This window comes from Conger conger, chromosome 4 (genome assembly GCF_963514075.1).
Source record: "Conger conger chromosome 4, fConCon1.1, whole genome shotgun sequence".
Lineage (NCBI taxonomy): Eukaryota > Metazoa > Chordata > Actinopteri > Anguilliformes > Congridae > Conger > Conger conger.
Genome location: NC_083763.1, coordinates 49,185,831 through 49,209,878, shown reverse-complemented (window position 1 = coordinate 49,209,878; position 24,048 = coordinate 49,185,831). Strand labels below are relative to the sequence as shown.

At 39.6% G+C, this 24,048-nt stretch overlaps 2 protein-coding genes across 6 annotated transcripts in view; both read left to right on the top strand.

Moving 5' to 3' along the window:
- Positions 1-4,011: 4,011 nt before the first annotated feature.
- On the top strand, positions 4,012-11,139 carry LOC133126645 (nebulette-like). The gene is made up of 11 exons (XM_061238986.1): positions 4,012-4,090; positions 5,321-5,431; positions 5,780-5,890; positions 6,115-6,225; positions 6,507-6,617; positions 7,039-7,149; positions 7,359-7,469; positions 7,655-7,765; positions 8,347-8,457; positions 9,061-9,171; positions 10,987-11,139. The coding sequence occupies exons 1-11, from the start codon at positions 4,070-4,072 to the stop codon at positions 11,137-11,139; spliced, it is 1,173 nt and encodes a 390-aa protein (XP_061094970.1). The 5' UTR covers positions 4,012-4,069.
- A 1,144-nt stretch (positions 11,140-12,283) lies between these two features.
- The window catches only part of LOC133125915 (nebulette-like), a 35,085-nt gene continuing 23,320 nt past the window's right edge, over positions 12,284-24,048 (top strand). For 4 of the 5 annotated variants that reach the window (XR_009708486.1, XR_009708487.1, XM_061237659.1 and 1 more), the window contains exons 1-21: positions 12,284-12,355; positions 13,876-13,986; positions 14,553-14,663; positions 14,985-15,095; positions 15,178-15,288; positions 15,738-15,848; positions 16,054-16,164; positions 17,659-17,769; positions 18,108-18,218; positions 18,714-18,824; positions 18,904-19,014; positions 19,176-19,286; positions 19,793-19,903; positions 20,641-20,751; positions 21,077-21,187; positions 21,276-21,386; positions 21,531-21,641; positions 22,027-22,137; positions 22,288-22,398; positions 22,495-22,605; positions 23,717-23,827. Coding sequence is in view for 3 of the 5 variants with exons in the window: in XM_061237659.1 (XP_061093643.1) it covers positions 12,299-12,355; positions 13,876-13,986; positions 14,553-14,663; positions 14,985-15,095; positions 15,178-15,288; positions 15,738-15,848; positions 16,054-16,164; positions 17,659-17,769; positions 18,108-18,218; positions 18,714-18,824; positions 18,904-19,014; positions 19,176-19,286; positions 19,793-19,903; positions 20,641-20,751; positions 21,077-21,187; positions 21,276-21,386; positions 21,531-21,641; positions 22,027-22,137; positions 22,288-22,398; positions 22,495-22,605; positions 23,717-23,827 (2,277 nt within the window). In the remaining 2 variants the exon portion in view is untranslated. The remainder of the gene's footprint in view (positions 12,356-13,875; positions 13,987-14,552; positions 14,664-14,984; positions 15,096-15,177; positions 15,289-15,737; positions 15,849-16,053; positions 16,165-17,658; positions 17,770-18,107; positions 18,219-18,713; positions 18,825-18,903; positions 19,015-19,175; positions 19,287-19,792; positions 19,904-20,640; positions 20,752-21,076; positions 21,188-21,275; positions 21,387-21,530; positions 21,642-22,026; positions 22,138-22,287; positions 22,399-22,494; positions 22,606-23,716; positions 23,828-24,048) is intronic. The other variant, XM_061237660.1, reaches the window with a different exon arrangement.

Here is a 24,048-nt window from a genome sequence, read left to right as displayed (position 1 = left end):
AGCAGGAGACAATCCTCTCCTGGAGTAATGCAGGGTAAAGGGCCTTGCTCAAGGGCCCAACGGCTGTGAGGATCTTATTGTGGCTACACCGGGGACCGAACCACCGACCTTGCGTGTCCCAGTCATGTGCTTTAACCCACTACGCTACTGGCCGCCCTTCTCTAGCCAAGCGTATGCCCTTGCAACCGTACACAGAAACAAGACGTCTTTTTTCCATACAACTGTATAGAGTGAGAGCTAGGTGAGGCATTCGAGGAGGTTCCGGACTTCAGACAAAGATCAGTCTTCACACCTCTGAGTCAGAGCACCTGATTGTGCATAAATACACTCAAAGCCCATATGAAAACAAACCCATCAAAGACTGAAACACCACCCCAAGGAGCTATCAGACAGGCAATGAGATGTGTCAGATAATCAAGCCATCAGAACACTGTGAAATAAGCTTCACTTTTAACTCTCAGCCCTCCACTCACTAACATCAAACTTAAGATTTTAAAGTGGCTGTAAAGGCAAATCTCTGAAGGGCTGCATGCTACATCGAATGGTGTGTTTATAGCATACACTGGAATAAAATGCATTGCCATATCAACCTACTGTATATCAGTCTAAACATGTTCTTCTATTCCAATGTGGGGATTGAATGGGTGGAGTTCAATTTACTACCATACTCTGAACTATTGGGTCAGGCTCCATCAAGAATTCCCTGACCTAATGGCCAATACATGTTTTAGAATCATTGCATATCTCCTCCCATAGTTTCATGCGATTTGTATATACTAGATATTTTTTATAGTTATTTGTAGCATGAGCTATTTTGGTGCAGTGGATAACACCGTCGCCTAACAACAACAACAATGTCCAGGATTAGAATCCTGACTAGGGGGCCTTCTGTGTGAAGTTTGCACTCAGCTACTTTTCAGCGCTTAATCCCTCTATCAGCCTTATCCCTCTCTCAGTCTTCTCCAATACAATTTACTTGTGGGTGGTACATTTTTGGAGTTGCTCTATAAGTGATTGCCACTACTGACATATTTCAGATGAAGTACAAGGAGGAAAGCAAGGAGGAGGTGTCCATCACTCTGTCCTCCCAGCTACCTGAAACCCTAGATACACAGCAGGCCAAAGTGGTCTCACAGTTACAGAGCAAGGTAAAAATTGTGACTGTCAGGTGTCACAGCCTTTGTGACTAGCTAGATAGATATATAAATTAGTAATGTGTTCCCCTTTTCCATCCTCCTCCACTAATAGTCCATTTCTGTACTCACGTGCTACCATACTACCTTCAGACAACTAACCTAGGTAAATGTTTAAATTAAGACAATGAAGAAAGTCTTGTGGACGCTAACCATGCATCAGGGCTGATGTTCAGTCTAACTTGCATTCAGGAGAGCTAGTGCTCAATGGGATAGATGTTTATCACTACTATATCATTCACAGCAGATGCTTGGTAACATTTTGACATATTTGCTGAAGTATATTATTAAATTAATATTTGGAATACGTTTGGAAATAATTACAATACCCATTTACACTGCAAATATCTTGCTGTTTCTCCCCAAGATTGAGTACAAGGAAAGCTTGAAATCAGACATCTCCAGTTCCCTTTACTCTCAGCTTGTAGAGACTACAGATACCCAAACTGTGATGGAGCTCTCAGACCAGCAGAGTGAGGTATTACAAGACCTTTGAATTCTTAACAGATAGCACTAACTACTGGGTGCTATCTGTTAGTTTGTGTTTTATCTTTATAATACAAGATACAATACACTGATGAGCCAAAACATTATGACCAATATGCATAATATGCTGTTGGTCCTCCGCGTGCCACCAAAACAGCTCTGACCCACCAGGGCATGGACTCTACAAGACCTCTGAAGGTGCTCTGTGGTACCTGACACCAAGACATTAGCAGCAGATCCTTAAGTCCTGTAAGTTGCGAGGTGGAGCTGCTGTGGATTGAACTTGTTGTTCCAGCTCATCCCACAGATGCTCGATTGGATTGAGATCTTGGGGATTTGGAGGCCAGGGCAACACCTTAAACTTTGCGTCATGTTCCTCAAACCATTCCCAAAGAATTTGTGCAGTGTGGCACGGCACATTATCCTGCTGAAAGAGGCCACTCTTTCAGACCTCGCTCTAAGGTCCAGTTCCGATGCTCTCGTGCCCATTTTGATGGCATACAGGGGTCAACATGGGCACTCTGACCAGTCTGTAGCTACACTGCCCCATACGCAGCAGGGTGTGATGCACTGGTGTTGTGACACATTCCTACTGTAACCATCATTCAAATTGTCTGCAACTTGTGACGCAGTAGCCCTTCTGTCGGATCCGTCCAGCCCAGATAGCCTTCATTGCCCTCACACATCGATGAGCCTTGGGCGCCCCCAACACCCTGCCGACCCGGTCGTCTGGCCATAACGATTTGGCCCTTTACGCTCAGGTCTTTATGCCTGCCCATGTCTCTCACATCCAACACATTGACGAGAACCAACAGATCACTTATGATCTAACATATCCCAGACCTTGCCATGCACCATTCTTACAAGATAATCAACATTATTTGCTTCATCTGTGAGTGTTCATAATGTTTTGGCTCATCGGTGTACATCTAGATTGGATCAGTATAGACATATGGAGAGCATTCTTCATATACAACGGCATTGCTCTATAAAATGTTTCTAAAATTTTTATTCAGCATGAGAAAATGTTGTAATTTCCTCTGCTATATGAAAAGCTTATGAAACAGTATATCAATACATATGAACCATATGAGTCTTTGGCTTCTTTTCCAGAGCAAGTACGAAGAGGAAGGGAAAAAAGTGGCTTCTACTTCTGGAGTATATTCTCAACTGCCAGAGACTAAAGAGATTGAACTTGCCAAAGCAGTGTCAAAACTCAAGAGTGAGGTGAGAGAACTGAGAATGAATATCCGCTGTTCCTCATAGTGGTTTACAGATGTACGGAATAACATGCTGTGTGTGTGTGTGTGTGTGTGTGTGTGTGTGATCACTCCCATTACCTCGGTTTGCCTTAACAATCCCTTGCATTTTCTACCCACATTTTGATTGTCCGGGTCATCATTGCAAATGAGCGTTCTCAGTTGACCTCAGTTGAACCGGTTAGATAAAGTGAATGAATGCAGCGGCCTGTTAATGTGTTCCAGACTAAATACAAGGGGGCTGCAAAGAAGAATGTGTCCAGCTCTCTGTACTCCCAATTACCAGAGACTCTGGAGACACAGCATGCCAAAGAGGCCTCCCTGTTACAGAGCGAGGTACACTGGCTCATTGCGCACTAGCAACTCCTCTCATCAATTGGGTAGCGCTGTCAGCCTTGCCGGTTGTCAGCAGGTCAGCGACTGTATTGCCAATTGAAAAGGAACAGTAGTGCAGTGTACTGTAGGTAGTGCACAGAGAATGCAGGATAGCGTGTGCTTTTCAGACCTGTGTCAAATACATAATTGTTTTGGATTCAATGACTATTCTAGTAATTTTTTAAAGTTATGAAACACAAATGTAATTTTCTCCTTCTTTACATTCAAGTGTAATTCAAGCTGAAATTATTTAAAGACTATTGTATATTACCAAGAAACAAATTCTCTGAGAAACAGCTGTTGGCCCAGTGGTAAAAAGTTTATTTAATTATATGTCCTTTGCAGGTGCACGCATTATAAATATCCCCTTCTCATTCTCCTTTTTTTACTGTAGATCAAATACAAAGCTGGGAACAAGGGCATGCCAGCTTCTCTTTACTCTCAGCTTCCAGAAACATCTGAGATTCAGCTTGCTAGAGAGCTCACAGAGATGATCAGTGATGTAAGTATTGTAATCTTTATTTCAATCATTACTTACAACACTCTTAATACCTTTCTGTTGTCCTTTATTTAACCTTGCATATCTTTTCAGTGTGTATTGCAATATATTAACTAACAACATAAAGGGAAAAATTGCATAACATTTTTCTGTCTCTTCTTCTTCAGAACAAATACAAAGAAAGTGGGAAAAGGAACATGTCCAGTTGCATTTACTCCCAACTTCCAGAGACCACAGAGATTCAGTTTGCCAAAGCTATGTCTGAACTCCAGAGTGAGGTAAATCAGCTTTGGGTGCGAGACCATGTGCAATGTTCATAGGGTCATATAGCATCTATAGATCCAGGAAGGTTTATCAGAAAGAGTAAGCATGCAATTAACCTTCCATAGTGGTCTTTTGTTATTGCTTGTGAAGTCTCATTGTTTCCCCAGTTCAAAAGCATATCTTTGATTGGCAAGTTAAATACTGTAATTCCTGTACAAAATATAGTAATTAAAAAAATGCTCATTGTCAGTAGTCCTGACAACCTTTATCTCCTAAACCCATATTAACAGGTGATACTGTATCTTTAAACTTTCTGAAAGGATTATGATCTCTTTGTAATGAAGGCCACTATCCTTGAAAACTCCTTGATAAAATACAGTTTCGGTCTGAGTAAGAATTAGTATGGAGCTTGATACCTGAATTCACTCCAATCAATAGGCAACAATTTTTTAAATGAAAACTGCTCCTCACAGCGGGTTTACAAAAACGTTATGCTGTTTGATTAGACACGCCTCATCACCAGTAATTTCTCATTTGGCATCTAAACAAGAGCTGCTCAGTAAGACAAGATCAAGAATAATTCCACTTTTTTATTTATTTAAATGAAGGCATCTCTTATTTCTGCCTAAGCACCAGCCGAACAGCAGTTAGTATGTTCTAGTGGTACTTGTGAATCTTCTTGGCAGCAGTGTATGGTAATACTTAGTGGATTTGGCCTTGCAACTCCAAAGTCATAGGTTTAATTCCCAGATTGATCACTGCTTTATTACCTGGCACTTAACCCAAGCTGATTCAGTAAATATCCAGCAGTTTAAGTATAAAAAATTCAAAATAGAAAAAAAAAAAAGTAAAAAAAAAAAAAGAAAAGTACTCGATCCCTTTGTCAACCATCAGCATAGGAAAAGCCAAAGAACTGTCAATTCAGAAGACACGGATGGTAATTCACCATCACAAGTCAGGTAATTTGTACAAAACAATACATAAACGGTTAAACATACCTCTTAGCACTGTAAGGGTAATATTAAAAAGGCATAACACATATGGAATGCAAACTTGCCAGGAAGAGGATACAAGTGGATATTATCTCCACAGACGGTGAGGAAGATGGTGAGGGAGGTCATAAGTTACCTAAGGATCGCATAATTCTGGAGCATTACATATTTGACATCTACTATATGCCTTAAATTTAAAATGTAATTATCCAGGCATGGTGTGGAGTGAGTTATTGTTTTACTGTATTTCAGACTAAGTACAAAGAGGCAGGGAAGAAAGGGGTATCTAGCAGTCTTTATTCACTGCTGCCTGAGACATTGGAAACCCAGCATGCTAAGGAAGCCTCCCAGATCCTGAGCGAGGTACCCAAACAATACATCCTCTCTGCCCTGAAAGACTGTGTTTGAAAGCCTCAAGGAAGCCGTTTTCATTATCATTTACTGTATTGACTGCAGTACCGCCTTGTACTGTGTCCCTTTTGCACTGTTGAGCTGGATTCAGATAAGCTCTGAACAGAATCATGAGGTGATATTTTTTCCTGGAAGATGCTAAAGAAGCCATCCTGGTGCCAGGTCAACAGTGGTTAAATCAGCACAGTAAAGTTTTAACTCTAGCTTCTGCTGAATAATTAAAATATAGGTTAATGAAAGGAGGAGTCTGAAAGTAGCGAAACTTCCCTCAGTTATTCATATGGACTATTGATCTCACAGATCAAGTATAAAGAAGATGGAAAGAAGGAGATTTCTTCCAGTCTTTATTCTCTGCTGCCGGGGACAACAGAGACTGAGTTCGCTAAAGAACTCTCTGACATCCAAAGTGAGGTAAGGCTTTATGAATAACTAGTCTAACAGTACTAATCTACTTCCATAGGGATTTAAAAAAACATTGCTATTGTGTTTACTTATACACCAATTCAGAGCTAAACGCAGAATGGGGTCATATTGTTTGAGTGAGAGCTTTCTGTAACCTTTTGTCCTCAGCAGAGAGCCATGAAATTAAGGATAGTTAAGTGTTATAAAATTATTTTTTATGTTATATTCTACAGCACAAGTACAAACAAGACAGGAAAAAGAGGATTTCCACTAGCCTTTACTCCCTGCTTCCAGACACAACCGAGACCCAGTTTGCCAAGCAGATGTCAGACATGCAGAGTGAGGTATCCACTTGTTGAAACACAGCTTGAGATTGAATAAATGAATCAATAATCTGAGAGATTGCATTAATTGGCTCAAATAGAGAATGTATAGTAACCAGGTACATACCTAGCAGCTTGAATGGAAATGACACATTTGAGCTAAGGCCTAAATCTGTGGGAGGTATTACATTAACAGAAACCCTGGTTCCAGTAAAAGAAAACAACCAGCTTCAATAGCGTTTTGTTATTCTGATTGGAATATCAAAGGCACTTCAGTGTAAGTGTTTTCTGTTCTATTTAAGACTAAATACAAGGAGGCAGGGAAGAAGCAGGCGTCCAATTCTCTGTACTCCCAGCTACCTGAAACCCTGGAGACCAAACATGCCAAGGAGGCCTCCCAGTTACAGAGCGAGGTATGCAATTTTACTGTACAGGTACTGTAGGCAGGTAAAGCACAAGTCCCGCTGATTGGCATTTCCGGTATCAGCGCTATGCTAGTGGAATTCATCATAGACCGCAACAACAACTTCATATTTACCTCCCTATACAGTAGTTAGGCTAATTGATGTGATGAAATTTTTTTTCCTGTCATGCATAGGTGATCACAAAATATTTGATAAGTTTTGATGTGGAAAGATACAAAAGTAACACAGTATGTTACAATGTTTGCTATAGGATTTAAAAAATAGTCTTATCCTTTTATTGGTGTGAGTGACATACATGTAATGGAGATGCATTAGTCAGATGTTTATGGTTGGAGTAACTGGTGTTTTAATTTGTACTGTTGTCATTTTATGACCTTATCTTTTTTGAGCTTCTGTTTTGGTCTTCCAGATCAAATATAAAGAAGATGGAAAAAATATAATTTCCAGTTCCCTTTATTCACAACTTCCAGAGACATCAGATATGAAGTTTGCAAGAGAAGTTGCCGATATTCAGAGTGAGGTATTATGGCATTTTATTTTCACTTTAACCTTTATGCTAGTGTAAACAGTTATTGTCAATCCACAGTTTACAGAATGAACAGTTCTGGGATGCATATTTTCAGGTTGCATATTTATCATAAGTAACCCCTGACACTTCATAACTTACAGTTGAGTGTATATTATTAATCAACTCATTAATGTAATTACTGCACTGCATTTGTTTTTCAGAATAAGTACAAAGAAGAAGGCAAAAAGAGTATTTCAATAAGTGTTTACTCTCAACTCCCAGAGACCTCTGAGACCCAGTTTGTTAAAGCTGTGTCAGAACTCCAGAGTGAGGTACAATAATTAAGCATATCAAGCATTAGGCTTTTGATGTAGCGAATACAAAATAATCTACAGGCCCACCAGAGAGAAATGTTATCATGTGATATTTTGATCAACTGTTTTTAACATTTATATACCCCTTGCTCTTTGTCTCCCGTACTGTGTGTGAATGCTTTTGTTGTTGTACTGTATTACAGATGAAGTATAAGCAGCAAGGCAAAAAGCAGGGGTCCAGTTCCTTATACTCTCAGCTGCCAGAGACCCTGGAGACCCAACATGCCAAGGAGGCCTCCCAATTGCAGAGCCAGGTATGAAACTAGAGTTCCCTCCAAAAGTATTGGAGCAGCAAGGCCAGTTCCTTAGTTTTGGCAATACCCTGAATACATCTGTGGTCAAGATAAAAAGATAAACACGAGACAAGAGTTCAGAATTTTAGCTTTCATTTCCTGGTATTTACACCAACATCGAAAATCGAATCTGTCATCTCATGTACATCTTTTGACCTCAAACTCAATTGTCGTCAATGTATAGCAAAAAGTTGTACCCGTGTCAACACAATTGCTTCCAAATTTCCCAACTGACCAACTTTAACTAATTCAAAGTGTCAGAGCACAAAGACAACATACATATATAAATGACAAAGCACAATTTTCCATTTCCTCTCAGTATTTGTCTATTTCAGTTGTATATAGAAGGAACCATAATAACCAATAGATGCAAAGATGCAAAGAAAGATTTAGCACTTTAACCAGTATTAAATTCTACTTGTATACAGTATGTGCAGAGTTAGAACTACTACTAACTGAACCCTAATAATTTGGAGAGGTGCCATTCTTTGTTACTGCTTGAGCAGTAAGAATCACATTCATGTTCCTTTTTCATTTTTCAGATAAAGTACAAGGAGGGAGGAAAAAAAGACATTTCCACAAGTCTTTATTCTCAGCTTCCCAAGACAATAGAGACTCAGTTTGCCAAGGAGATCTCGGATATCCAGAGTGAGGTAAGCCTTGGGGAAGAAACACTGTTTGATGCTTTGGATGGTTGTAGAAAACAGATTCCAGGAAAGATGTCTCAAGATTAGTGTTACAAAAAGGATAGCAAAAATCCACCATTCTTTTTTTAGCTCAAGTACAAAGAGGGATTGAAAGAGATTTCTACCAGCCTGTACTCCCTGCTTCCAGAGACGGCAGAGATTCAGTTTTCTAAACAGCTCTCAGAACTGCAGAGTGAGGTATCTATCTGTCTATCAAAAAGCCAATAAACCAGTCCCCTAACACATACTGTATGTGGTTTGCAACCCCAATGTTTACAATATTTTGTTATCAAGTAAATCCCATTGACTGAAAATGTTGGGAGAAAAAATATTTAAAAAAATATTAATTGCTCAGCAACTCATCGGGGAAGGGCTCTAGGAAAGGAAAGGTCAGTAAAATAAATTGAAAAATGTGCTGGAATATTAATATTTTTTAGTATATCTTATGTTTCTTAGTTTCTTATCATATCCAGTGTGAGAGGGAGTAAGAAAACAGCAAATGTGGGTTCAACATTAGTAATTATTGTAATGAAAGGAGCTATGATACTTTGGTTATTGTTATGTGTTTAGGCTAAGTACAAGCAGCAAGGTAAGAAGGAAGTTTGCACCACTCTGTACTCCCAACTACCTGAGACTCTGGAAACCCAACACGCCAAGGAGGCCTCCCAGTTACAGAGTGAGGTGAGGGGGTATTTCTCTCTCTCTCTCTCTCTCTCTCTCACTCTCACTCTCTCTCTCTCTCTCTCTCTTTCACACACACACACACACACACACACACACACACACACACACACGCACACTCACATACAGTGCAGTCCATAATTATTGGACAGTGGTACAATTTCTGTTATTTTGCCTCTGCTCTGCAGCACATTGTATTTGTAATGAAACAATGAGGTTAAAGTACAGACTGTGCAGGTGTACAGAGCAAAAGAACAGAAGAGAGCAATTGTACCACTGTCCAAATACTTACGGACTGCACTGTAGTAGGTGCTGTCTAGACTCCAGGGTTAATTGACATTGACATTTAAAAAATGAAATGTAGTCATTAATCCAGCTTAATTATTAAATGAAAATGAAAAGTAAATATGTTACCAGGCCTTATCAGTTTTTTTCTCCAATTTTGTCTTTTCTAGATCAAATACAAAGAAGGTGGGAAAAGGGACATGTCCAGTTCTCTTTACTCTTCTCTTCCAGAGACATCAGAGACCCAGTTTGCAAGAGAACTTACAGAAATGCAGAGCAAGGTATTCAGATGTTGTTTCTGTCATTTCTGCTCAAGCAGAAGCTGCAGTGATTTCATACTCAAATTATTGTGCTAGACTAAGAATGCAGACAATACATCTAAACATTCAATTAGTAGATAACTTTTCTCTCCTCCAGAACAAGTACAAAGAAAATGCGAAAAGAAATATATCCACAAACGTTTACTCCCAGCTCCCAGAGACCCTAGAGACCCAATTTGTCAAAGCAGTTTCCAAGCTCCAGAGTGAGGTAAGACCGTGTGCAGAGACCAGCTCCCATCCTTATTCCAGGCCTTCCGACAGTATAAAGATTGCTACAGCAGAAATGCCTGCTTTAATATTCTTACAGTGCCGTGCTTGACTAGAATTGTGTATGTGCAGATAATCTTTTCTGCTGTGGAGAATCAGAAACATTCTGTGAAAGGAAAGAACAAAGGATGAATGCTCTGGAAAAGATGGATGATTAGTGCAGTGCTTCCCAGTTAATATTACTTTCCTGCAAAGACTATTGATAAGTATACCACATGTGGCTTTGATATCCTGCTAAATAAGGAGAGTTGTTCTGAGCTCCTGGGTTTATCGAACAAAATGGGTTTAGAAAATTCCACCTTTGCAAATAATATCTCAAAGATGTGCTGGTTTTTCATCCAATAACCACCAACCAGTTCAAACTTTAGCAACTAGGCGGGGTGAGTCATCAACTGCTTTAATGAATCAATTCAGTGTTGATTAACAGTGAAAACCAAGAGCCCTGAACCCTGAGCATGTTATGATATATCATAACTGTAATATCTCACTTATTCTTGGTAACGTCATCCTACAAAACATCTGAATTTTTGCTTCCCCTGGTTGAACCCAGCCCAACCTCTGGGAATGATGACTGTACTGTTGCCAGACAATGAGAAGTCTGTCCTTGACCCCATGTCCCTGCTTGTTTCATGGTGAGGACTAGCTGAACCATGAGTTGGCACTCCTCAAGATGCACTTACACCAGAACTGTTGGTTTTGTGTGGCATAGCAGTGATTGTGCCTTTCTTCAGCACAAGTCAGAACTCATGTGACTCGACAGCTTGTTACAGATACCGCTCCATAGTTCTGCTTCGGGACCACATACACTGTAGCCTGCAGTGTTTTGTCTTGAGCCGTCATGGTGGTTCATTCACAAACTCATACAGTGAACAGACTGAGACAGAATCTCTTGGTTGCTTGTTCGTGCAAGTCTCTGAACTGACTTCTCTTGGCTGTGTTTCAGACTAAGTACAAGGAGGCCGGGAAGAAGCAAGTGTCCAACACTTTGTACTCCCAACTACCAGAAACTCTGGAGACCCAGCATGCCAAAGAGGCCTCCCAGTTACAGAGTGAGGTACACACAGTGCACATATCCAACACAGTGTTTGGAATATGAAAGAGCTCTGCTAATCCAAGACTTTTGACATGAAAAGCAAGCAAATATTTATTCATAATTTGAATACAATTTTTTTAAATGTTTAAATTGAAAGATTAATACACACTATTCACATATCTACAAAATCAAAATGGTCATTTGTTATTTTCTGTCTCTCCAGATAAAATACAAGGAAAGTGGGAAAAAGGAGACTTCCAGTTCCCTTTATTCTCAGCTTCCTGAGACAATGGCGACTCAGTTGGCCAAGGAGCTTTCAGATATGCAGAGTGAGGTAAAGTACTCTCGTCAAATAATCCACAACCTCATATGCTCCAAAAGGTCCCTCAAAAGCAGAACGCGTTATCTGGATTGATTAGAAGCTACATTTCCTTATTGTTTCACAGTGTGAGAGAGAAATCTGGCTCTCAATACGTTCATCCTGGGCTGTCTTCTATTTCAGGCCAAGTATAAAGGTGGAAAGAAAGAGACTTCTACAAGTCTTTATTCCCAGCTTCCAGAGACAATGCAAACCCAGTTTGCTAAACAGATGTCGGAACTCCAGAGCGAGGTATCAATGAGTTCTGTAGTTAATCAATTGACCACTAAAGCAGTCATATCAGTGTATTCCAATCGGAGAAAGGAAAACTGGATTGTGTGTCAAGAAAAAAAATCATTTCTACTGCAGCCTAAATTTATATAGAGGGGCCAGCTTCAACATTCCACGCTCCTTAGTCCCTACGAGATGTTAATTGGATTTTTATGAGTTTGTATAACAGTAAACAATAAAATTAATGTAGCCAATAAACGGAACCGGCCTACATTTAATGTTCTGAATAAGACAGATGAATGACACACATCAAATCCATAGCTGTAGGCATAGCTTGTTAACTTTACTTCAGCTGCAGTACCTTTGTCACGCTTCTTGAAACCTTCTTATGTAGATGGATGTTTCCATTTTTGAAGCTGTGTGTGTTCAGTTTACAAAAGCTTCACCATCGGTGTTGATGTTCAGACACAAACATTTTGCATTACATTGTACACTCATACAATGAAACCTATTTAATTTCATTGTTGTAGAGATTTTATCTCCCTGTCATTTTCTGAGGATATTCTTTTTACTTTCTAGTTGAAGTACAAAGGAGATATCCAGAAGGAACTGGCAAATTCCTTGTATGCGCTGATGCCACATACAAGGGAGATGCAGTTTGCTAAGGAAATGTCAGAGACTTTGAGTGAGGTGGGGTCACAGGTTGTTCTACTAACTACGGCTAATGGCTGGCTTCACTCACAATGCACCAAATGACTGTCCGGTAGTCCTGGTGATTGCAGACAGTACTCCAGACTAATCTCTCATTCCGCATTAGGTGTGATACAAGCTTTTCAGTGCTTGACAGCTGCCTAGAGGGTGATTCAATCAAAGCACAGCATTATGAGGATATTGTAAAACATTTATTAGAGGATATGCAACTTTATTTTGTCAGTACTTTTTATTTGATTTCACTTTGAAAGAAATTAAAATATTATAATTTGCCATGTTAACTACCCTGTTGATATTTGGTTTTTGACACTTTAATGCCCACTTAATGCTTTGACAGAACTGCCCCAGTTATTATTCCCCACTTTACTGATGCCCTCAACTTTTCTTTCTTGTGGTGTGTTGATTTAACATTTCACACATTTTAAAATTTAATTGCAGTAGTATTTTATAACAAGCAAATGATAATATCTAAAGCAAGAAGTAATGTAGCACAGGAAGTCATAATTTATGTGTCATAATCCCAGTATACATCCAGGTGCTTTATGACTCTGATAGATGAGTGGAGGATTTACAATTTAGGAATGAGAACTGTGAGTCTGGAGAGACATACATTTCCCAGGGTATGGATTCTCATAATTAAGTTGCTGAGCTTCAGCAAGCCCTGGCTACAATAGCCAGTTTATCATAGGAATGCTGATATGAGCACTGATTGGACAGAGTGTGCAGGAAGTTTATCAGTGGGGAGGAGCTTAATGAGGAAAGATAAGGTTCACAGAAGTCTAATGGTCACCATCATTGGTGGAATGGTGTTGCAGTAAAACATGACGGTTTTAAAGGGATGTTGGTTAGAACAAAAAGTACCGCATGTTATGTGGCCCTGTGGGGAGGTCTTGTGTGGAAAGCAAAGGAAGGTGGACAAGGTGGACATATGATTCTGCATTGATAAGTTAGGTGCATAGCTATAGCATGAAGACCAAGGAAATCGGAAGGACTAGCCTGTCCCGAATTGGGCAAAACACTGTCAGCACAAGTTAGTCTGGTGATTTTTCTCAGTGGTTTAAAAATAAAATGAGAAAGTTGGGTCAGGAGTGATTTGCCACATAATTGTAGAATAAAATAAGTTGTGGAGTCTTCATAAATGGAGTGACTGAAAGGGGAAAAAGTAGCAAGATGAAACTGAAGCATCTGTTTTTCTGACATGCAAAGATATGGAAAGAGATGTGCCGGTCAGAATGTTGGAAACGGAGGCATCTTTTGTTAACAAACAACAGAATGATTTTGTTTTGGGTTCAGAATTGTGAGAGAAACTGCGGAGTCGTGAGGATAATAAATAAGGTCTGCTCCCATTCACGCTGAAATCCAAAACCCAAGCGCTAGATGAGAGATGCGTGATGTGACGTATGCTTCGATCCGTCAGGAGAAGAGCTGTGAAGATGATGAATTCTCCTTTCCAAATCCATTCACAGTATGAAAAATATCATAGCTGTGTTGTTCCTTAGACTAAATACAAGGAGGCGGGGAAGAAGGAGGCTTCCAGTTCTCTGTACTCTCAGCTGCCAGAGACCCTGGAGACCCAACACGCCAAGGAGGCCTCCCAGTTACTGAGTGAGGTGAGTGAGCATGTGGCTTGTACTTTTAGTTTTTTGAATCTTATTCTTGAATGCCTCCCATATGCAGTATGTCTGTAATGCAGGGGTGCACACCTGGAGGGCCGGTCCGCGTACTGGTTTTTGTTCCAACCAATTACCTTCTCTTAGCTACTATGATGGTTAATTCCTGCACAGTAAAAACTTTATGATACTGGCTGTGGCTGGTGCTTGTGCAAATGTCAGATATGTCAAATATACGATTGAGCTAATGAAACAATTAAGAGCAGAAGTTGGCACAAAAAAATCCAGAAACAGATTGGCGCTTGTTCTGTACCCCTGCTGTAATGAAATGAAACAAAGTCATTGGATTAGTATATGCTTAGAATGACTAGTAATGACTATATGACTAGTAATAGCAATATTGTGGTTGTATTCTTCTTCTGTTTCTTCTTTCTCTTGCTAATACAACTAGTACTACTTGTTAGAACAACAACTACTACAAAACAACAAAGACACTAACCAATATCTTATCTCAAGTTGTCCAGCCTCAAGTAAATTTTAATGAACAGTTTGGTCTGTAATTTCAGAAAAAGTATAAGGAAGACGGGAAAAAGGAGGCCTCGTCTTCTCTTTATTCCCTGCTCCCCGAAACGACAGAGATCCAGTTTGCCAGAGAGCTGACAGAGATCCAGAGTGAGGTAAAACTCTGTGAAGCATGTAATCCCCATAACAGCTGCCTTTGAGGTAGTTATCTCAAAAGCAAATTGAAGGGAAATTGTGTTATTGGTTCAATATATTACATTGCTGTCGCTGTAGGTCTCCGGGGATTGTACTTGTTATCAGGATTTGATTCATCTTATGTTTTTATAGCCAAGTCATAAATATATACCATGTCAAGGGGAATTTGTAGAATATTGGGACCATACTTTGTCTGAGATATAATTGCAAAGACTGGTGAAATACATTCCGGAAACGGTGCACTGTGATTCATTGTGAGATCTGTTCATATTTCTTTTCAGAACAAGTACAAAGAACGTGGTAAACAAAATATTGCCTCGAGTATTTATGCTCAACTCCCAGAGACCACAGAGACCCAGTTTGTGAAAGCCATGTCAGAACTCCAGAGTGAGGTAATGGTTTAGAATGACTATGTTGTACAGAAACTGCATCTCTGTGTGAACAACTGGGGAGTTTCTTTCCAATGTTTTCCAGACTAAATACAAGGAGGCAGGGAAGAAGCAGGTGTCCAGTTCTTTGTACTCCCAGCTACCTGAAACCCTGGAGACCGAACATGCTAAGGAGGCCTCCCAGTTACAGAGTGATGTATGTAACTCTAATCTTACTGCAATATACACTCAGTGAGCACTTTATTAGGTAGACCTGTTTACCAGCTCGTTAATGCAGATATCTAATCGGCCAATCATGTGGCAGCAACTAAATGCATAAAAACATGCAGACGTGGTCAAGAGGTTCAATTGTTCAGATCACACATCAGATTGGGGAAGAAATATGATCATCAGAAAGTGATTTTGACCATGGAATAATTGTTGGTGCCAGGCAGTGTGGTTTGAGTATATCAGAAACTCCTGAGCACCTGGGATTTTCACACACAACAATATCTTGAGATTACAGAGAATGTTGCGACAAACAAAAAAAATCAAATGAGTGGCAGTTCTGAGTGCAAAAATGCCTTATTAAAAAACTAAACACTATCAAGATGAAATTGTCTGAGTGAATCAATAAAGCCAGTAATGTCCTTTTCTCATTCCCAGGTGAAATATAAGGAAAAGGTGAAGACGGATAATACCAGGTCCCTCTACTCTCAACTTCAGGAAACAGCTGAGATTCAGTTTTCCAAAGAGATTTCAGAGATCCAAAGTGAGGTAAAGGTTCATGAAGTCCCGGAAGAAGAAACAGCTTGTCTTTTGTGTATGCGCTTGTGTTGAAGATGTACAGACGTATGTTTATGAAGAGCCAAAAGGATACTGCTGCGATTCCTTTGAATCCACTGCAAACAAACTGCAAACAGCTTGTGGTAATTACGGTATTAAGTCTTGTTGTAAAATATGGAAACTTTCTTACTTTCAGGTCAAATACAAAGAGGGTGGAAAGAAAGACATTTCAACCAGTCTTTATTCTCAGCTTCCTGAGACATCAGAGGTCCAGTTTGCTAAAAAGATGTCGGAAATCCAGAGTGAGGTATAACTTTTCAGCTTCAAGTGTGTGCACTCATTGCTGTTATTATCAGCCAATGAGCTATGAATCAAATTAATGTTATTAATGTACAAATTACTCTTTCAAATAGAAAATTAGGAGCTGAGAATTAGATGGTTCTAACTGACATTTTTGACAAAAATAAGTTAATACGTAAATATGTTGTCTGTATGTCACTAAATATACACTCAGTGAGCATTTTATTAGGTATTCATTTGACTTATTTTTTAGATTCATTGGTCTTCTGCTGTTGTAGCCTATCCACTTAGAGTCGTTGTGTGTTCAGAGATGCTCTTCTGCATACCACTGTTGTAATGTGTGGTTATTTGCGTTACTGTCACCTTCCTGTCAGCTTTGACCAGTCTGGCCCTTCTCCTCTGACCTCTCTCATTAACAATGCGTTTTTGCCTGCAGTGGATAGGCTACAGCAACAGAAGCCCAATAAGTCTAATAAATACCTAATGAAGTGCTCACTGAGTGTACATCTCATTGTAGCTGATCATTGGGAACCATAAAATTATATATTGTCATGCATATTTAACTAAATAATATAAAAGTGCTGAAGAAGTATGCTATGTTATTGTGTTTTTAGTGTCACACATTAGCCTGGGTTCAGTCAAAATTGATTCCTAACTTTGACTTACAAATAAAGTAAATAGCTGGGATTCAGTAAACATTTGTCAAAATAAAAACTAGTGCTGTTTTCCACTGGCAGACACAGGGTGGTAAGTTCAGCAATCACCGGAATGAACTCACCAAAGAGTGTCTGTGAAGAAATAAAAACAAGCACCTGTTTTTATTTGTGGGTCACAGCATCTCCATGGAGACTGGTTCTAGTGAAATGCGCTGTAGGTTCTGTGTATATATTGTCTGAAAGAACCTCATAGCCTAAGCCATTAAGTGTGCATATCTCTCTTCACAGTGTGCTACCAGAACTCATGTGTTTTTTGTTTCAGTGCCAAAAAATGGCTTTCTATTTCACCTTTTTTGCGGGGATATTCTTTATACTTTCCAGTTGAAGTACAAAGGAGATATCCAGAAGGAACTGTCAAATTCCTTGTATGCACAGATGCCTCATACAAGGGAGATGCAGTTTGCTAAAGAAATGTCACAGACATTGAGTGAGGTGGGGTCACAGTGTGTTTGATTAATTGTGAGAAAGAACTGGCTTCACTCACTCTCCACCATTTAACAGAAATATTGCGGATAGCAACCTCATGTTATTTTTGCCTTTAACAAACCTGCTCTTAACAGCTAATCATTCTGGCTATCATGCCATTGGGAATTATACTGGATCCTTATTAACATGCGTGCATCCATGTGTGTCTCCATAGCCTCTTTATATTGGTAGTATTCAAGTAATCTATAACAATATGATGAAAATGTAAAACAAACAGATACTGTAGACTTCTGTTGAAATGTAAATTTGTGCATATGAGGTGAAATCTTATTTTGTTTGTTTTAAATGTTTTATTTCAGACTAGGTACAAAGAAGATGGGAAGAAACAGGCCTCTACTTCTCTGTATTCTGTGCTACCAGAGACCATGGAGACTCAACACGCCAAAGAGGCCTCCCAACTGCAGAGCGAGGTGAGCCTGTGCCCAATTATAACTCATACACTCATCGATAGCAGATAGGAGAGAATAATGTTTTTGCCAATGAAATGAAGGGATGATTAGGTAGCGGGTTGAAAGAGCCAGGTTGGGAATTTAGCCAGGACACTGGGGAACCCCCTACTCTTTGCAAAGAGTGTCCTGGGGTCTTTAAGGCCACATTGAGTCAGGACTTTGGTTTAATGTCTCATCTGAAAGACGGATGGTGTGTAGCTAAATGCAAATGTGTGGTCATGTGAATAAATAATATATGGTACCGCAGCTACTGTGTTATTCATCTGGGCTGACCCAGTGTCATTTTTTATTCATTTCAGAACAAGTACAAAGAGTCTAGCCGACAGACTCTCTCCAGTAGCCTCTATTCCCAGCTCCCAAAGACTACAGAGATACAGTTTGCCACAGAGATATCTGGCATTCAAAGTGAGGTAAACCTCTATGAGTTTTTACCATATATACTTTATACGTTTACAGTAATATATACAGTTATAGTAATATCATCAACAGCTATGCTTACTATGAGTAGTTGTACCATGTGTGGCTATGATTAAAGTTTGGATTAACTCACAAACACTTTTTTCCTCTTGACAGTTTGCTTGAGTTCAATGATTACCAAAATAAACACCTTAGTGTAACCTTAGTAATTATCTTAGTGAAGAAAATAAAATGTATTTATGAGTTGGCCAGATTTTAAATTTCATGAAATCCAGGGCTATTACTCCCAAGTAAAACATCTGGTTAGTAAAATAACTAATGTTGGCAAATGTTTTCTGCATGAATATTGATTTATTACACTGGTATTTTATTGATCTTTGTAGTTATGTATCATGTAACAATGAAACATCTGTTGAAAATGGCATACGATTAATTTCACCAATAGGTCACTGGATAATGGCTCGAAATATGCTTTCTCACTTTAATAGAACAGGTACAAAGAACGTGGGAAGAGGGATATTTCCAACAGTGTTTACTCTCAACTCCCAGAGACCACTGAGACCCAGTTTGTGAAAGCCATGTCAGAACTCCAGAGTGAGGTAATGGTTTAGAACTGCTATGTTGTACATAAAGCTAACCTCTGTATGAATGACTTATGAGTTTTTCACTGTTTTCCAGACTAAATACAAGGAGGCAGGGAAGAAGCAGGTGTCCAGTTCTCTGTACTCTCAGCTACCTGAAACCCTGGAGACCAAACATGCCAAGGAGGCCTCCCAGTTACAGAGTGATGTATGTAACACTAATCTTCCTCTAATTTGTTTCAGGAATTTGGTTCTTGACAACCAAAATGCATGTCTATATTTGCTAAACATGTACTGCATTTCACAACCTAAATACTGGTAGAATTAACTGGTATGTTTTGACTAGCAATGTCTTGTCCTCATTCCCAGGTGAAATATAAGGAAAAAGTGAAGAAGGATACTTCCAGGTCCCTCTACACTCAACTTCAGGAGACAGCTGAGATTCAGTTTTCCAAAGAAGTTTCAGAGATCCAAAGTGAGGTAAATACTCATGAAGGCATTATATTCCTTGATGCAGAAATTACTTATGTTTCTGGTTTGTGTTAAAGATGTAAAACTGCAAACAGCTTTTAATTACAGTATTGGCCTTGTTGTTGGCGCAGTGGGTAGCACTGCCGCCTCACAGCAAGGAGGTCCTGGGTTCGAATCCTCGTCGGCCGGGGCCTCTCTGTGCGGAGTTTGCATGTTCTCCCCGTGTCTGCGTGGGTTTCCTCTGGGTACTCCGGTTTCCTCCCACAGTCCAAAGACATGCAGGTTAGGCTGATTGGAGAGTCTAAATTGCCCGTAGGTATGAGTGTGTGAGTGAATGGTGTGTGTGCCCTGCGATGGACTGGCGACCTGTCCAGGGTGTATTCCTGCCTTTCGCCCAATGTATGCTGGGATAGGCTCCAGCCCCCCTGCGACCCTGTTCAGGATAAGCGGGTTCAGAAAATGGATGGATGGATGGATGGCCTTGTTCTAAAATATGGAAACTTTCTTACTTCCAGGTCAAATACAAAGAGGGTGGAAAGAAAGACATTTCAACCAGTCTTTATTCTCAGCTTCCTGAGACATCAGAGATCCAGTTTGCTAAACAGATGTCGGAAATCCAGAGTGAGGTATAACTTTCGGCTTCAAGTGTGTGCACTTGTTTTCTACAGGCTGTAAAGACTTGTTAGTAGAGTGCCTATCCGTTTCCCATTTGCTCCTCCACTTTCCAAACAAATACTGTAAAAGCAAAGTGCTGGTCGTGTTTCACTCTGGTCTCGGCCCAACACAACTTCCTAGTTTTTGGCAATGGAGGGGAGATAAAATCTATTGCTGTTATCTACAACCAGTGAGCTATGAATATCAAATGAAAATAGCGAACTGAAGTGGGCGTGTAAAGTATTGTTGAATAATAAATGAGAGACTAGGGTCTGACCATACTCCCGGGCTGAACTACTGTATGTGCTTTGGCCTGCCCTGTTCCTAGTAAGGACATATAGTGTGAAATTCATGAAAAAAGGGAACATCTCATTGTAGCTGATTGGATAAAAGCATCAGCCAAATGACATGTAATGTAATGTAATGTAATGTAATGTAATACAGCTTATGAAGTTGATTAGTTACCAGAATTAACTCACCAAACAGTGTCTGTTTGGAAATGAAAACTAGCACCTGTTTTTATTTGTGAGTCACAATATCTCCATGGAGAGTGATGCTGGTACAGAGCAGATTCACTGTCAGGTACAATATCTCATAGTCTAAGTCATTAAATTTGCATGACTGTCTCCTTACAGTTTGCTACCAGAACTTATGTCATTTTTGTTTTCTATATTATCATTTTTGGGGGGATATTCTTTATATTTTCCAGTTGAAGTACAAAGGAGATATCCAGAAGGAACTGTCAAATTCCTTGTATGCACAGATGCCCCATACAAGGGAGATGCAGTTTGCTAAAGAAATGTCACAGACATTGAGTGAGGTGGGATCACAGGGTGTTTGATGAATTGTGAGAAACGCATGGCTTCACTCATTCTCCACCAGATCCCATTTAGCTGAGATACTGTATCATGCAAATCAACCTCATCTTATCTTTGCTCTTAACAAACCTGCTCTTAACAGCTAATTATTCTAGCTGCCATGCCATTTGCAATGATACTGGATCCTTATTAACACGTGTGACTGTTTATACCGGTGTTATTCAAGTAACCTATAACCTATTGTATAATACGAATTCTAAACACACACATACACATGTGTTTCAGTGTAAAATAAAGACATTTTTTGTTGTAAATATTTTGCTGCAGACTAAGTACAAAGAAGATGGGAAGAAACAGGCCTCTACTTCTCTGTATTCTGTGCTACCAGAGACCATGGAGACTCAACACGCCAAAGAGGCCTCCCAACTGCAGAGCGAGGTGAGCCTGCCATAACTCTTTGATAGTAGTGATTCATACTGGGCCAACCCAGTGTGTTAAGATTGGTATATTCTTAATTTGTTTCCAGAACAAATACAAAGAGTCTAGCAGACAGACTCTATCCAGTAGCCTCTATTCCCAGCTCCCACTGACTACAGAGATCCAGTTTGCCACAGAGATATCTGGAATGCAAAGCGAGGTAATTTTATTGCTTTTACTATAGAGTTAATACATTATAAATTCACAATAATATTATCCAGTTGTTCCCCAATGTAAATATATGATGTAAATTGATGATAACAGTTTGGCTTGACTAAAAATCTGAATTTTTCTACTTAATTAGAACAGGTACAAAGAACGTGGGAAGAGAGACATTTCCAACAGTGTTTACTCTCAACTCCCAGAGACCACAGAGATCCAGTTTGCCAAAGCTGTATCTGAACTCCAAAGTGAAGTAAGTGGAATAGAAATGGTGCAGTATGAGAGTATATTGTGTCCAAGCTTGAAAAGATGGCTGTTAATTAAATATTCCTTGGCTCACACTGTTCATACGTATCCCAGAAGCATCGTAAAAGCTTAATTTTTAATTACTGGTTACTGTATGATTTCCTTATGACCCCACAGCGTATTTTCGTGTATTGGTTTGACTGAAGTACTGCTCTGAAGTTTTTTAAACTGAATTGTGCTGTAGAGGAGAATATCAAATCCACCATGTCACTTCAACCTCCACTCTTTTTTTAACAGAAAGTTTAATTTTGGAGAAATGTAGTCTATGGATACAGAGAAGCCAGGTACCAATTAAACGGATAATTACTAAAATGTCGGCTACTGTGTTTCAGACCAAGTACAAGCAGCAAGGGAAAAACGGGATGTGCACCTCTCTGTACTCTCAGCTACCGGAGACTCTGGAAACCCTACACGCCAAGGAGGCCTCCCAGTTACAGAGTGAGGTACTCAACAGCACAACAAAGTCTCATTTCAATCAATTTCAGTCAATTTAATCAGTTTCACCAGTTTATTTTGTTGTATCTAATTTGTTGTTTGAGGTAAATAGGTCATTTTCAACTGAAATAACTTTTCTTCCTTTTCTATGTTTTCAGATCAAGTACAAACTGGAAGGAAAAAAAGAGGTTTCTGCTTGCTTATATTCTCAACTTCCAGAGACCGCAGAGATCCAGTTTGCCAAAGCAGTGTCGGAACTCCAGAGTGAGGTGAGTGAGTTTACACATTTCATATCACTCAGATAACCACCATAATTGTGTCTCGGGTATAGTCTGACTGCTTGCCTCCATCTTTGTGTCTTTCAGAATAAATACAAGCAGAAAGGTAAAGAGGAGATTTCCAACAGCATTTTCTCCCAACTTCCAGAGACAACTGAGACCCAGTTTGCTAAACAGATGTCGGAAATGCTGAGTGAGGTAAAACTTGGTGTAGTGTGGTGTGCGGTATGTGTATTTTTGTACTGTATTTATGAAACTGAACTAAATTAGCTAGATAACTGCACAAAGTTGAACCCAGAACAGCTATTTTTACTTCCATGATCCAGATTTAGGTGGGGCCCAGGTTTTATATTCTAAATAAACCAAATAATAGACTCCTCTTTTTCCCCCCTCACATATTAAGATATGTAGGGGTACTTTCTGTTGAAAGTATTGAACTTTCATCTTTGTCTGCTGTAGGTTTCTTTTTTTTTCAGAATTTTTATTTGCATGATTTCAAGGACCTAAACCAAAATAAACACAGGAAGCAGGTACACAACTATCCCACCATAGCTGTGTACAAATGCAGTTCAGTGTTTCAAGTTTTACCCTGAACAGTATTCTGCATGTGGTACATGAACCTTAGTTGTTCTCTGTCGTTCTATATGAAGGCACTGAATGCATGTTTACAGAGCTACTTTTTCTGTGTGCTGCTTCCAGAAACCTCACAAACCAGACGCCAACTGTGAAGGTTTACCATTATGTGTGTGTACTTTCAGAGCAATGTATTTCTCGCTTACCTGTGCATGTTCAAGAAAGGATATTCTTTGTGCTTCACAGCAAAAGTACAAAGGAGGTACCTGGATGGAACTGACAAATTGCTTGTATGCAAAGATGCCCAATACAGTTGAAACCCAGTTTGTTAAAGAAATGTCACAGTCTCTGAGTGAGGTGGGGTCACAGAGTGTTTGAATAATTGTGTGGGAAACAACTGGCTTCACTCACACCACGCCAGGTGACTGTCTGGTTGTTGTGAAGATTGCAGACATACTCCAAACTAATCTCTCTTTCCTTGGCTGTGTGTGTGCCAGAAAGGGTCCTGCATGTCAATGCTAACAGTGCCAGTCTAGTAGTTTCAATAGATCAAAGAACATTCACTGCAAAATTATCACCATTAAATCAACTAACCAACTTCAATAAACTCTGAATTCATAAACTTTGTATTAAGGTGTTTGATGGGTACCACATATACATGGCTTGTGGTGTTGTAGAAACAGAGACAATTCCTTTTGTGCTTGAAAAGGGGTTGAATATGTTGTTTTGTTTCCAGAGTAAGTACAAAGAAGCTGGGAAAAAGGAGTTTGCCAACTGTCTGTATGCCCAGATGACACAAACAAGTGAAACCCAGCATGCTAAAGAGGTGTCTCAGCTTATCAGTGAGGTAGAGTACCATCACCCAAGTTTACCTTTGTCAGCAATGCATCAACTGAAGTGCATATATGTATTATTGTACAATGATACAATTATTATAAATCTATATATTATCATAAGATGTACACTCGGTGATCACTGTATTAGGTAGACCTGTATACCAAATGCAAATGTTAATGCAAATATTTAATCATGTGGCAGCAACTAAATGCATAAAAGCATGCACACATG